At 33.0% G+C, this 14562-nt stretch overlaps 1 protein-coding gene across 1 annotated transcript in view; it reads right to left on the bottom strand.

Annotated features, from left to right (window-relative positions):
* Positions 1-14562, bottom strand: part of LOC145935203 (uncharacterized) — a 29609-nt gene that overhangs the window by 6526 nt on the left and 8521 nt on the right. The window contains exon 2 of the mRNA XM_083036321.1: positions 13949-14195. Within this exon, the coding sequence (XP_082892447.1) occupies positions 13949-14195 (247 nt within the window). The remainder of the gene's footprint in view (positions 1-13948; positions 14196-14562) is intronic.

The following is a 14562-nucleotide window of genomic DNA, read 5'->3' on the forward strand; positions in this document are numbered from 1 at the left end:
TGATCCAGTCGGTCAGTCGGGGCCCCGCGGCAAGTAGCTGACAGTCGTGTGAGCGAAAACTAATCTATTCCACACCTCGGTTACGTTGCCGGGGCCGCGGGAATTAAAATTCAAAATAGCCTGCTAAACAACGCTTTAATGCTGTCCGACTCTTTTAATGCGGCCCCGATCCAGTCTGAGAGACGAGTGAAAGGGGGGACGGGAAGGGGTGCCGCATCATCACTCCACCTTCCTTATCTCCGACCGACACGTCGGACCACCCGCTAATCCAAAACGACCCGGAATCGCACGGCACAAATCTCACGAGATACGATTGACGGACGTGAATAATCAATTGATTCGAGTCCGCTTTCGGTAGCGAGAAAAATCGCTCGAAGAATCACTCGATCCAACAGCTAAATTTATAATTATTTTATTAATTATATTTAACGTGTTATACGCTGCTTTATATACACAAAGAGAGATTGAGTAATTATATTTTTAATTAAGTATAATAATTAATTTTATTATATATAATAAATTATATTTTCAAATTAAGTAATCAATACTTTACATTATTTTTAAATTAATTTAATATTGTCAGATTTTATTTTATATCTAATAATTATTTCATTCTGTTATTCATAGTTAAAACTCAATGCTAAATTAAAAAGAACTAGAACTGACGTTTTGTTTCTGAGTTTTGCTTCCTAGCTGAAAGTTTAAAAAATAAAAATTTATATTTATAGATATTTACTAGAGATTAGATATTTACTAGAAACCGTCGAGATTGCATTATATAGTTTTAGCGATTCTTGCTTCATAACTGCACTGTTGAGCAAATAACTATTTTTTTTACATTAAGTAAGTTATCAAAAAGAAGAATTCTGAGAATCTGACTTCCAGATACTCATTAAAAATTATAAAAGCATGATAAAAATTACAATGAAACAATAAAGGCAAAAATAAAACAGATTAAAAAATCTATAAAAATGTAGAAGAATGCAATATTATCTTCTTTGTTATGTAATTCTTCAAAACATCACAGAGGAAAACTTTTAAACTGCAACAACTTTCGACGTAAGCTAATTTAGTATATAAATGAACAACGAATGATCAAATTATAAACTTTTCAGGAGTAAATTGATTTAAGACCGATTTTTCAATAATAGTTTAAACTTAGATCGAAGTTTAAAGTGGATCAAGTTTATATCAATTCTGATAAAATACAACATTTAATTACTGAGAAATAAAAGTATGTGTTGGTGTTTAGGAGATTCATATTACGAGTTCTTTTATGATAACTTTTTCCTATTTATATTTTTATATTAAGAAAAATAAATATATTCTAGATTTTTGAAAATTATTATTATAATAAATATTTTATTATACATTTAATAGTCAATAATTTTTGGCAAAGTGACACACACTTTAGGTAAGGGAACGTCGTAGAGAAATATTTACGAGAGACGCGCGAACCGGAACGACGAAAATGTCACCGTAGCAATCACGTGTCTAATCGAACGAAATAATCGGGTCCGCGTGTAACTCGATCCTCACGGAATCCGTGAGGATTCCGTCTCCGCCATGCTCGATTAGCGTGACGAATCGATAATGAGCACATTTCAATTTTAATAGTCGTCACAAGTCTATTATCCGGTCGCGCTGAATTAAAGGGGGGCAGGGGGGCACAAAAATTTCGGACGCGATTCGAGAAAAAAAATATTAGAAAAAAACTACGCGAATTCTCCTCGATTCGCGTAACTCGATCGGATGCAAAATCAAATTATGCCGCTTGGACACATCGTGAATTTAAATTTGAATTTAATTCAGCATCTAATCTCTTTTTCTCTTGCTACATAGCCCCCTTTGTTCCTTTTTCCCAATCGTATATTTTTACGATTCTCTCGCTGCACAGTTTAACTAAACGTCATTCGATTCTCGTTTCGCGAAGTCGAAAAATTGCCGGAATCCGTGGGTGAAATAAAATTCGGAAACAAACTGACTCCCGCGGCATTTATGTAGAAATAAATAGAAGGAGTCTCTCTTTCCAGTCGAGAGATTTGAAACAATCTTCTTGGAGACAGACATTTTGTCGCCATTTTTTTTCAAGAAGAAAAGAGAAACGAAGATTTCTATATTTCGCGGTTTTTAAAAAAATATGTAACCATCTTACGCAGTGTCATCTTATATATTAACGTCGGGCTTTTATATACCGGAATTCAATCGTGGGTGGAATCCAAATACCAGAAACCAGGCACGTAATAAGATACAAAGACGTGCGCAGAAGGGGGTTAGAGGGGTTGGAGAGGGTGGAAGGAGAGACACGGCTGGTAGAAGAAATAAAGAAGAAAAAATGATACACACACACGCGCACATACAAAGAGAAAGAGAGAGACGCTGATTTCTTCGCGGAATATGTTTACGCTAAAGGCGCGCTCGGGTGGAAAAAAAAGGATGGAACGAACCGCAAACTGCTTAACGAGTTCCGCGCTCCCCCGCGTTGTCTTTTCTCTCATCTACGATGCGTACATGTGTACGTGGAAAGAGAGAAAGAGAGAGAAAATCTAGCCTTGCCGATATTTGCCTTTTATTTCGAGCAAATCTAGAACAAAAATCGGACTTCTAATTAGAAAGGATTCAGTGGAACGAGAGAGAAACAGATCTTCGAATTGAAAGATATAATTATTATTTTTAGCACATTAAAGACACGTACATAAAGAAAAAATAAAATATATGTATATATCACAAAATGAAAATGTAAAAGTTAAAGCGAAACAGCCTTCGGGACAAGATGAGGGAAACATGTTAAAATCGTCTCCTAAGCATCTTCTAGACGTGTCTTTTTATCGATAATTATCTATTGCATTTTCTCAGAGCTTGACATGAACTTAATTTGCTTAGTTGGTTTATCAGAAGCCGATAGTATACACATTTTATGCTCTATATGATAAATTAATTTGTATTGGAAGCTCTTAAAGTTTTTGAAATTTTTTTCTCATAGTCTTCTTTAGCTCTTCTTACAGTTTTCTTATAGTCTAGATAGTCTTATAGTTTAGATTATATGTATAGTTTAAATAGCGATAAGAAAATATTTTACATTTTTAGTATAGAGTTCTTTTATTTTACTTTTGTTCTTATCTTTTATATCATGATCTTTATTATGTTTCTGTATATTTTAATGGATATGTCAAATTTGGGGACAATTTTCATTTTAAAAAAAGCCCATAGGCCAAAGAGATCTTAAACGATATTTTCTAAATTGTGATATGAGAAGCAGCAAGCTTTCTAGCAGATATCTAGAAACATAAGTCTTTGTTTTAAACTTTCAATTTGAATTCAAATACAATATAGTATGTCTGTTCTTTTAGATGGTATCTCTCTTTTTTCTATAATTTATTTTCTAATCAAAAAACTCAACTGAGAAAACATAAACAAGCTTAATTACACTGCCAAGATAATTATAATAACTGAAGAACACAGGAGGATATTTTATATATACGTATGCGCTTTATATTTTATTGTAATATTATTTTAGACATTTTATAATGAATTTTTTAAAGCAAAAATTGACCCCAAATCCAACATATTCACTGTAAAAATTACAGAAACGTAATAGAAATCGTGATATATAAAAGAAATAGAAACAGAAATGAAATAAACTTGTAAATCTACAAGAGAAAACAGAATAAAATATGTAATATTATAAAAGAAAAATATTTCGCTGTCATCGCGTTGTCTTAGATCATACGTTATTGTATGAGGAAACTTTTGCGCGGTACTGTATTTCGGGGTATCTCGCGAGGGTATCTCGCTACACCCGCGATCCCACGACGACCTGGACCCTGGACACGCACTAACACGCTGTACGAGAGCAGTCGTGTACGACCCCCGGGCGAATTTTAATTTTCACGAGCACGGGCGCCCGTGTATTGTCATTAGACGGTCCTCGGACCGGGGATGGGATGAGAGAGACGAGGAAACAGAGAGAGATGCCGGGGAGAGGAAGGGGAGGAGAAGAGGAAAGGCTCAAGATGGAAAGTCGAGCCACGAGTTATGGGGGGAGGGAGAGGATGAGGGGGGAGACCGCGGTGTTATTAGATTTCTTGCAAATTACTCGCGTCCCATTAACGAGTCCCATCTGTCTGGATTATCCGGACGGCTCGGGCGAGCCTCGCGATTTAAAGCGCCCCCCTCCGCCCCCTCCTAGGTCCCCCTTTTTTTCCTTCTCTTCCCTTCTTGTTTCTTCGCTCACGCGAAGAAACGGGCTAGACGGCAGTCAAATTAATATTTGTTAAGAGAGAACGCACCGGCAGTCAAAGTTGGGGGGCTGAAGGGGGGTAATCGATTGATGGATAGTTCGATGGGGGGATTCGCGCTTTATGGATTGCAATTGTCTTCGGATTACATTTGAATATATTGAGATTCCCGTTTGAAAGATAAGAGCATTTTTGCGCAATTTAAAAAAAAAACAGTTTGTTCGCGATCCGAGAAAAAATCGCATGCCGTGAGGGAGAATTAAGAGAGCGAACGGACGTTTGAATAAATTCGCCGGCCGGGCGGTCCACGTAGCCGAATTAAATCAGTCCCCAGCAGAAGCCGGGGAGGACCTGCGTGAGGTGGACCACCCAGGTGATCGTGAGGTCCGCGATATCGTATCGATCTTCGCCGTGACCCGAAACGCGAGGGTGCGAGAAGAGAAGGGGGAAGAAGGGGGACGGAAAAAAAACAAGGCAATTTCCGAAAGGAAACACGTGAAATCGATAGTCACCGGCTTCCCCTCCAGGATTTTACGACTCTCTTGCCGCGGAAAAGTCACAACCGAGACGCGATACTCCTGCCCCCCATTTCGAGGCGAGGGTGATGGGGTAGGAGAAAAGCGGAGATAGCGAAGGCGAGATTGGAAAAGCCCGAAATGGGCTCGCGTTAAAATTCCCGCACATCGTGATGCCTCTCCGAGGCTTGTTTACTGGTCCCTCGAAGAAGGACGTTATTGGAGCGAAGAATGTTAGGACGTGGACACGTCATATGGCGTATCGTGCGAACCTAACTGGGACGACGATGTTCTACCGTATTTGCGCGCCAATTCGCAATTTCTAGGTACAGTTAGTTCCTGTTACGGCAATTAGTGCGAGCGAAGCGGAAGCTAAACATAGGTACATCCGGGTCTGGCGACGCACGCGATTCATATTCACCTGAATTTATCTGGCGATGGCATGCACGTATTCCGACATCACGTATTGACGCGTATTCGATGTTAAACCTTGTTTCGCGTTTCCCTTCTGTAAGATAGTTCAGAGACATTTCAACACGATGTAGAGAATCTCGATGTCTCTTTTTAATTTAGCGGTATTATGATTCTCATTGGGTACAATTGGGTCAAAAGTCAAAAAGTCGAAAGTAGTTCTCGTATACAAAAAAGAACTGAAATTTACATATATGAAAATTGTTTGATTTATTTTCATATGACAATATTTTTATCTCACACTTCAAGAGTTATATTTTCAAAAAGATGTTATTTATTATTATAATAAAAATAATGATATATAATACGTAATATATATCTTACAATAAGATATATATTTATTATCTAATAGATATAATGAAATAATATAATATATAAATATTACAATATTGTACAAAAAGTCTGAAATTTCTTTAAGTCTTACTTAATATAATAAGAAGATAGCAGTTTATTTTCACACACACACACAAAAGTATCAAGAGAAAAATTTATTTTTAAATATTTTAATTTTCTGTCCATATTTTATTATACAATAAAATAATGTATAAAATAAAAATATATTATATAAATTAAATATATATATAAAATAAAGTATATATATATATATATATATATATATATATATATAAAGTATATATAAAATAAAAATTTAAATATCTATTTTATAAATTTGTAAAACATCAAATTATAATAACCAATTAATATAGAATTAATATAGAATTATTAGTTTTACCTTAGCGTGAAATGTCTTTAGATTATCTTATATAATACAGCTTGCTTCGCGCACGATTATATATATATATATTTTAGAAATTTAAAATCAACTTATATCCCTGTTAAATGCACGAGGATGCGTAATTAAATGGAAACGAAAATGTTACGTTATAAAGGCTGTAAAATGAGAAAGACACAATGTAGAATCCAATTATTGTGCATTATTTTTAGAGGTTACAGGAAAAAGAATACAATATATGTAAATTCGGCAATATCGAAGAATTTGTCATTAACTTATCGAATTTAAAGCATTCTTTTAGCAATTATATTCATATATTTTTAATTATATGAATTATTTTACTAATATTTTTTTCTTCAATTTTAATATTATTTTATTTAATATATTTAAGTTGATTCCAACATTAACTATTTATTGGCGGAATAAATTTTGAATAATTGTGAGAGAGTACCTCTTATTCTTTATTAATTATATATTTATATATTATTTATATTTTATTTATATTTATTTAATTATCTTTATTTTAATTTATACTTTAAAATTATTTAAATTAAATGACTTATTCGATATAAATTTATTTGTTATAATAATTGAATAATATATAAATATACTTGTCTTATATTTTCAAAATTTGTACTCTGATCCATCTCACAAATTTTATCAAATTCGTTTATCCCAAAATTATTCTACAAGGGTGACAATTTTTTAAATCGATTTATATTGCATCATTATTTCTTCCACGGCTTATTTTTTCTCGATTTGCGGTTCAGATCGATAATATAATACACCGTATTATCTTAACCGATCTCGTCCAACATTATTCGCAACGACATCCATTCGCGATGAGAGAAAAGACGAATCCCGAAATCTCGAAATCCCCGTCCGTGCGACTCCCGAATCTGTCGGACACGGGTTTATTTATTCGATCCGAGGCCGAGGGGCATCGATCGGATCCAGAACCACACAATCACCGGCCGCGAGAGAGAGAAAGAGAGAACGATACTTATATTGCATATACACACTGTAGAGCTCCTCGTTCTCTCGCGCGAACTTGATCGTCGCGCCGACTATGTAATTTCGATTCGCTGTTCCGCGAATCTCGCCGATAATTGGCCAAATTGGCAATCCTGCCAATCAATCGCTAAATATCAAGGATAGCGCGATCGCTCGCTCTCCCGCTCGCTCTCGGACGCGATCTCGCTTCTGTCATCCTTTTGCTCCGGCTGGCTCCAGCACGTATAAATCCAGTCGAAAGATTTCCGGGAAATAAAAAGGCGGCGACGACGGCGGCGAGACCGACGTCTTACGCAACGCGATTTGTTTCGATATTCGATGCTCGTCGCCTTTGTTTCGTCCGCCGCGGTCTGTAGTTTCGTAAAACTGGACGTGTAGGTTGATAAATGCAAGATATTAATGTTAAGAAATGAGCCAGAAAAAAATGGTATGATACCAGAATAAAACAAGATCTCATTATAATAATGTAAAAAGTTATAGTTATTGTCCTTTATAATATAATAATTATAAGGATAATAATTATAAAAAGATTTTGATGCTAACTACGAGTTGTGTGTACATAATTTTTGATAAAATAGAATAAATAGCCTATCCTATAATATCCTCAAAATAAATAATAATAAATATAATAAATGAAATCCTACACAGTTGGAAAATTTGTGTTTTCTTGTTAAAAACGGTCCCCGTTAAAATTTTTGTGTTAAATATTTAACACATTCATGTGTTAATTTAACATATTGCTGTTATGTTAATTGGACTCAAATGTTAAATTATTAAAACAACTAAAAAAAAGTGTAAAAATAACACAATGTATATCTATTTTTAATTTTACGCAATAAATATGTTCCGTATTATTAGTGACAAGATTTATCTGTTAAAATTTACAGAAAAAAAATGTTAATTTTACTTTATAATATAAGTGGGGGTGATAAAATGTAAAATTAACCATTTTTTTAGTTAATTTTTACATTAAAACTATGTTAATTTTACACAAAATTTATTTTAAGTTTATTTGAAGTTTGCATTTATTTTATGTTAAAATATTAACACAATATTCGTGTCACCATTTAACATATCCGTATTATGTTAAATTAACACAAAAATTTCTGTGGACCGTTTGGGACAGGTGATATTTGTTAAATTTAACACAAATTTTTCAACTGTGTAAAAATAAATAAATTAATTTAAAAAAATATTTTAATAAATAAGTTAGTTCGTCTTTCATTTATTCAAACTTTTGATCTTTATTTTCGCTAAATCCAAATATCACAATTTTTTTGATAAAAAGAATTGAGGGAAATTTAGAATTTGACAGAAACGTTGTGGTAAAAAATTATTCTTATAAAATTTCATTCTGAAAATAATTATGGAAACAGTATACCATATCCTTTTATTAGGGTTTAGGAATATAAATGAAATATCAATCAAATGTTTTGTAAAAATTGAGGTAAATTGATGGTTTAATGGAAATTACTGTTTTTGCTGTAGATCTGTTGAGAAATCGATAAGATCGCTGATCCTGAGACATGTGTGTTCCCTATCTATTTTTAATTTATTTCGATCCCACACGCGGCGGCCTCTCGCTTCGACGAATTTGCGAATTTCGGGAAGGAAACATGGCCCGGGGGAAACTCGTTGCGAGAGCTCGAAATTGAACGAACTATGGAATCTGAGACGATGCTTTCCAAAAGAGAAAAATCTTGAACGAGTGACTCGTTTGCAATTTCGTGAAAAATAACGAGGTCTGCATTCAAGAGAAACGAAAAAAATTAAGAAATGCACATTTTAAATATACAGGATGTCCGGTAACGATCTCTCATGTGCAAATAGATTAAATCGAACGGGAAAGTCCTCTATCATTTATGATCTTTACAATAATTAATAAGAAATTAATTTTAAAATATTAACCATTTCACTCGACAAAAAGAAACATCCTAATGTCATAGGACACTTTGTATACTTAATCTGTTATGTCGAAACTCTAACAGGATTAAAATTTTTCGGTTTAGTGAGTGCAGGGATCGCATTAAGCGAGAGAATATATCTAAAAATGACTAAGATTATAAAAATTTAAAAAAATAATCCTAGACATTTTAGCTATATAAAATAATTTTTGCATATGTTTAAATACCTAAAAAAAAATTAAACATATAAGAATGACATCAAAATCTTTGAAATATTCTCTTAGAAAATTTTTTTGGATTCAATTTATGTGTTTTTTTATGACCTATATTGATCTGATTGTTATATTTTTTTTATTTTGTTATAAAATAAGTAAACTATGATCATTCAATTTAAAGAAATTTTAATTTTATCAAAAGTTACAAACAATCAAAAAATTGACTGTATTGAAATCATACGAAAAATATAAAAATTCAAGTAAAATTTATTCGACAAAAAACATCGAAAAAAATATAATCTAATGTAATAAATGTAAAAAAATATAAATATATATGAGAACAAAAATTACTCGACTATAATAACTCAATGTTGAGAAATAGGAACATAAAGATAAATGGTTCTGCCATATGATTTCGCAACTGCATTCTCCTCCTTAAAATTCTCAATGTCACAACGTCTCGTTTTCAGCGAATATATATATATATGATCGGTCGATTAGTTGATCGGTCAGTTGAGTGTCACGTTTCCTCATTTAACGGAACAATGGTTTTAAATAAACACATTGAAGGCAACGCAAAAAAAGGCAATATCTCCTCTTTCTTCTCACACGCGGATTTGCCAGTTTTTGTCGCCTAATAATTATAGAACTCGCGAACCTCGGCTATGCAGTCGATTTTCGAGAAACACGTTTTTTCACTACGATCAACAGTATCGCTGATACAATGTAAAAATCATCAATAACGTCGAACGGTCAGACGGCTTGACGTTTTTTCATACTAATAATACGTGAAAAAAAGAGCCACCAATCACGCAGACTATGTTGCGCAGATCGATGACTTGCACGATGCAGATAAAGTCATAATAACACGCAACAGAGCGCAATTTCGCTCTTGTTTTTCAAATAGTTAGCATCCACGCGATTATCACAATATGAATGACCTGGCAAAAAGCTCACAAATATTAACAAGAATCGTCTGATTCTCGAAACTGTCGCGATATCTACAGAATTTACAGTTGTACAGTTAATTAATACAGTAATTAATACAGTTAATATAAATAATTGAAATATATATGTGACACAATTAATATTAATTTAGAATGTATCATATCTAGAAGTCTCAAATTCGGAATAAAATTAATTTTTATTGCCTCCTCTTTTTCTTTTATTGTTATTTTGATTCTTAAAATTATTAATTTATTTTGTATCTCTGAATTCATATATCTGTTCACAAAGAATTTGAGAAATTGCAGTTTTATTAAACGTAAAATATTTCTAACATTAAAAAAAAAATTGCTTTGGTTCAAAATATTAATTGACAAGTTTCCTACTGATAGCAAAGTTTATATTAATATTAATTATTAATAATGTAAAGTTGTATCGCTAAATTAAAATCTAAATCTAAATAATGTTGAATTAGAATATTATACAATTTGTTTATCCTAATTCTCTCCAAAACTGAATTAAGCAATTAAAAGAAATTAAAAGAAATAATTTTTCAAATTTTTGGTATTTTTCCATTTCGGAATTGAAGCGAAATTTTATAAAGTGTTTTTCTCACTTTGGAATTGAATCAGAATTCTGATTCAAAATTCTGATATCGTTCTGATCACATCATGATAAATCTGATATTGATACTGTCACATGCTAGCATCTTAACGCTCTACAATAATTTTGAATAAAATAATTTATAAAATAATTTATATCAAAAATTTCATATTTGCTATATAACTAATTATAATACGATAATAAATTAAACATGATTAAAACAATTATCATTTAAAATTATATCTTAATAAATAATTAAAAATGATAATCGATTTTTTCTTAAATTAATAATTTCGATAATATATTATGGAACATTACGTACCGATTTGACCCATTTGTCCCTTCGTTTATTAGCGCAGAAGACACTTTTCGACCCGGTCAAACGTTCTTGGGGCTTTTTCCGATGCCGACAGCTGATCGACAGCTATCGGGTAGCTCCAGGGTGAAGAGCGAGCGCGCGTACCTCAGCGTCGATAAGACCGTCGATATATATCGGGACGAAGAAACGCGAAAGGGAGAGAGAACGGTGCGATCAAAAAATGAGGGTTGCGTCGTGAGTCACGTCTGAGCACGGACTGGCGTGCTCGGCCCTCGGCGTGCGGCCACCCTCGCTCGGCCTCGTAGTATTATCGAATGCTCTCTCTGGGCTGCACACACCTGCCGGCATTTCGATATACCTACATACCTATGTATATTCGCCTGAATACACGGAGATCCCATATACACGTTCCGAGGAATATGCACCAATTTCCGCGGGACCCGAACATCTTCGAGAGATTCGATCATCTCTGAAATACTTTTCTCCGCGTCTATACGCAACTTCGAAAATTCAGAAGATCCCACACATAGATATCCTTTATTGGTCTTCCAATATCTTTAGTGATTTGGAGTGGAATAATTTTTTATTAGTATCTTTTTTGTTTTTATCAATTTTTTATTATCACTTTGATATAATATTATATAAATATTAATATAATATAATATATAATATAATATAAATATTAATATAATATAATATAATAATTTAATATAATTTAATATAATATAATATTATACAATATATAAAATATAATATATATTTTAAGAATTTTTAAAGGCTCTCTATATTAAATATATATTAGAAAGATTAAAATTAAGAAATTATCAGCCGCGTCAAACGCCATTAGACTCATTTCCGTGCCGTCAACCGTAAAATATAATAGCCGCGACATCACGAAACTTGACCGACTTCGCGACTTCCCTCTCTTCTCACGCGACAGCGGGATAATAATTATTACAATTAGGGTGGTGGGCCGGGTGGGCTTGCAGTGGACGCTGTAAACTTTCAGCAATAATTTACAGGGCTTTTAGCGACTTGGCAGGAAGCAAGCCGCTAACTCGAGACTTACGGAGCTCGGGCTTTTCCCAAATTGCACGGCTCGTCGCATGATAGTCCTTTAACATCCCGGAATTAGCTTTACATTATTTACGGCATTGTGATTTTTGTTCATCAACGAGACGTTCAATGTCTCTCTCTTTCTCTCTCTGTCTTTCTCTATGTTCGGCTGCGAAAAGGAAGTCTCAACTGCGAGATACTATATTATAATTTTCTATTTGGATAGATGGCATTTTCGTCTGATTAATTTTTACACATATAAATCATTCTTTTCATCAGAATAAACTAAAATATAAAAAGAAATTATAAATTATTATTTTGCGTTTAAAAAAGAAATTATTATGGTTATTATTAAAAATAATCACTATAGCACACTTATTTGGAATCCAAATTTATCTTCCAAAAACAAATTTTATTTATATCTATCTCATATTCACCATCTATAAAATTGATAATTATTATTATATTATTTAAAGTTAAAAGTGTTTGTGTCTTCAAAATAAAGATGCGTCGCAGTTTTCGAGAAGAAAGAAGAAGAGAGATCGCACAATATATACATGTAAGCGTAAAACGAAGGTCCCTGTCTGCTGTCCACCACCGCATTATATGTGTATACATATATGTGATATTATGATACCCCGAGCCCACACGGTAGGCGTCGTTTATACCGAGAGAGAGAGAGACTCTTTCTCTCTGTATAGGGTATGTAACTACCGTATACCTCGTGTATTCCGCGTTTTTAGGACTTGTAGCACTACGTTGAAACACGAGTCGCGTGAGAGACGCCTTTCCCTTTCTCAATTCGATCGCTAATTATAATCACACGAGGGTCGGCGGGATGTTACCGTATAGGAATGTTCAAGATGAGCAGGGAGAGAAGTGATTATGGCGCGCGCATAATTGCGAAACTGAAGAAAATTAATGCCGACACGGTATGTGTACGTATATATGTGTGTATCTTACGCTGCTGAAACGGAGATTTAATTTATCTTCTTTACGTCTATATGTAATAAGCGTTCCTCTTGTTGTTGTTTAGTTAGATTGAATATAATGACAATGCAAGGATAAAAAGTTCGACTTATCTCTAATCATCTTATGCAAAATTTATAGATTATTCCATGTTTGAATAAACGAGAAAAATGATGAACATTTTATTTACAATTTTTTGAAGATCTTTGATGGGTCTTAACAATTTTTTAATGAACTTTGTGGAATATTAAAGTTTAAATAATTTTAATAATTATTTTGATGGCAAATACATTTTTAACTTTATAAGTAATATAATAATTATTATCATCAATTATTATCAATTATAAAAGATAACTATAGGGGACAGGAATAAATAGAGTTTGTTTTTGAAAGATTTTGGGATTCCAAAAAGTGCATTGGTAATTAATAAATTAAGTGAATAATAAAATCACTTAATAATTTCTTTTTCAAACACAAAATTAATTAAATTCTTTTAAAATTATAATATATTTTTATTATTTAAAGATAATAATGTATAACAGGCAAGGTTTCGAGAAAATCTTATCTATTCGAAATAACGTGAAGATAATTGCGTTCCCTTATTAAGTGTGCAATAGAACACAAGGAATGTAGGGAAGATATATGTATATATATATATATATATATATATATATATATATATATATATATACATATAAAGCGAAATAGGAGCGTCGGTTAGCGGCTCTTATCATCGATCGCACGGCGAAGTTGAACCGCGAAATGAGCCAAACGAGATCGATATAGCTAACACCAGGCAATCTACGTGCTGCCAAGTGGCGCGATTCGCGCGATAATTGCTTGCGAACTGGCGAACCACCCTCTTTCTCTCTCTCTCCTTTTCACCTACTTTTCTCTCTCTCTCTCTCTCTCTGTTTTGCTCACCCATCAGTCACGAGCTCGTTCGCGACTGTTCGTTTTACTGACAATTCGAGCCCTCGAGAACCAGGGCCTGGCACGAAGAGCTCCATAACCCAAATCGCTTTCTTCGCTAACGTGTGGATCCTTCTTGTCTCGATGTTCAATGAAAACTTTGCCCCCGACGATAATCGATAATATCTGGAGAAGCGTAGAGGAGTTTTTTATTGGAGGTTGAAGGTAATAGCGTAATTTAGGATTTAAAAGATATGGAAATTCTTCATTGTACAGATCTTCGAGTTTGCAAAAATTTATCCTTTTCGAAGATATATTGAAAAATTTTAACATCCCTACAGAATAATCTGATTGCATTAACATTATTGATTTTCTTTTTGTAAGAAAAATTATTTAAATAATATCGATTAAATTTGAGAAATCCAAACTCTTTAAAAGATTTGTAACTTTTTTCTAAATTTTATTTATGCTACTCTCGGAAATTAAGGGATGAAATAAAGATACATAAAAAGTGTCTTAATAAATTATATTTTTGTTTGCTGCTTGAATTTATTCTAAAGGGTTAAAGTTAAAATATCCTAAAAAAAATTAAATTAATTATTCTATTAATTTTATTATTTACAAAAGATGGTGTATAAAAAAATTTTATAGCCAAAAAAACTGCTTGT

The sequence above is a fragment of the Prenolepis imparis genome, unplaced genomic scaffold, assembly GCF_030444845.1.
Source record: "Prenolepis imparis isolate NDT839.2.m4 unplaced genomic scaffold, iyPreImpa1.0 SCAF_4, whole genome shotgun sequence".
In the NCBI taxonomy this organism is placed as follows: Eukaryota; Metazoa; Arthropoda; class Insecta; order Hymenoptera; family Formicidae; genus Prenolepis; species Prenolepis imparis.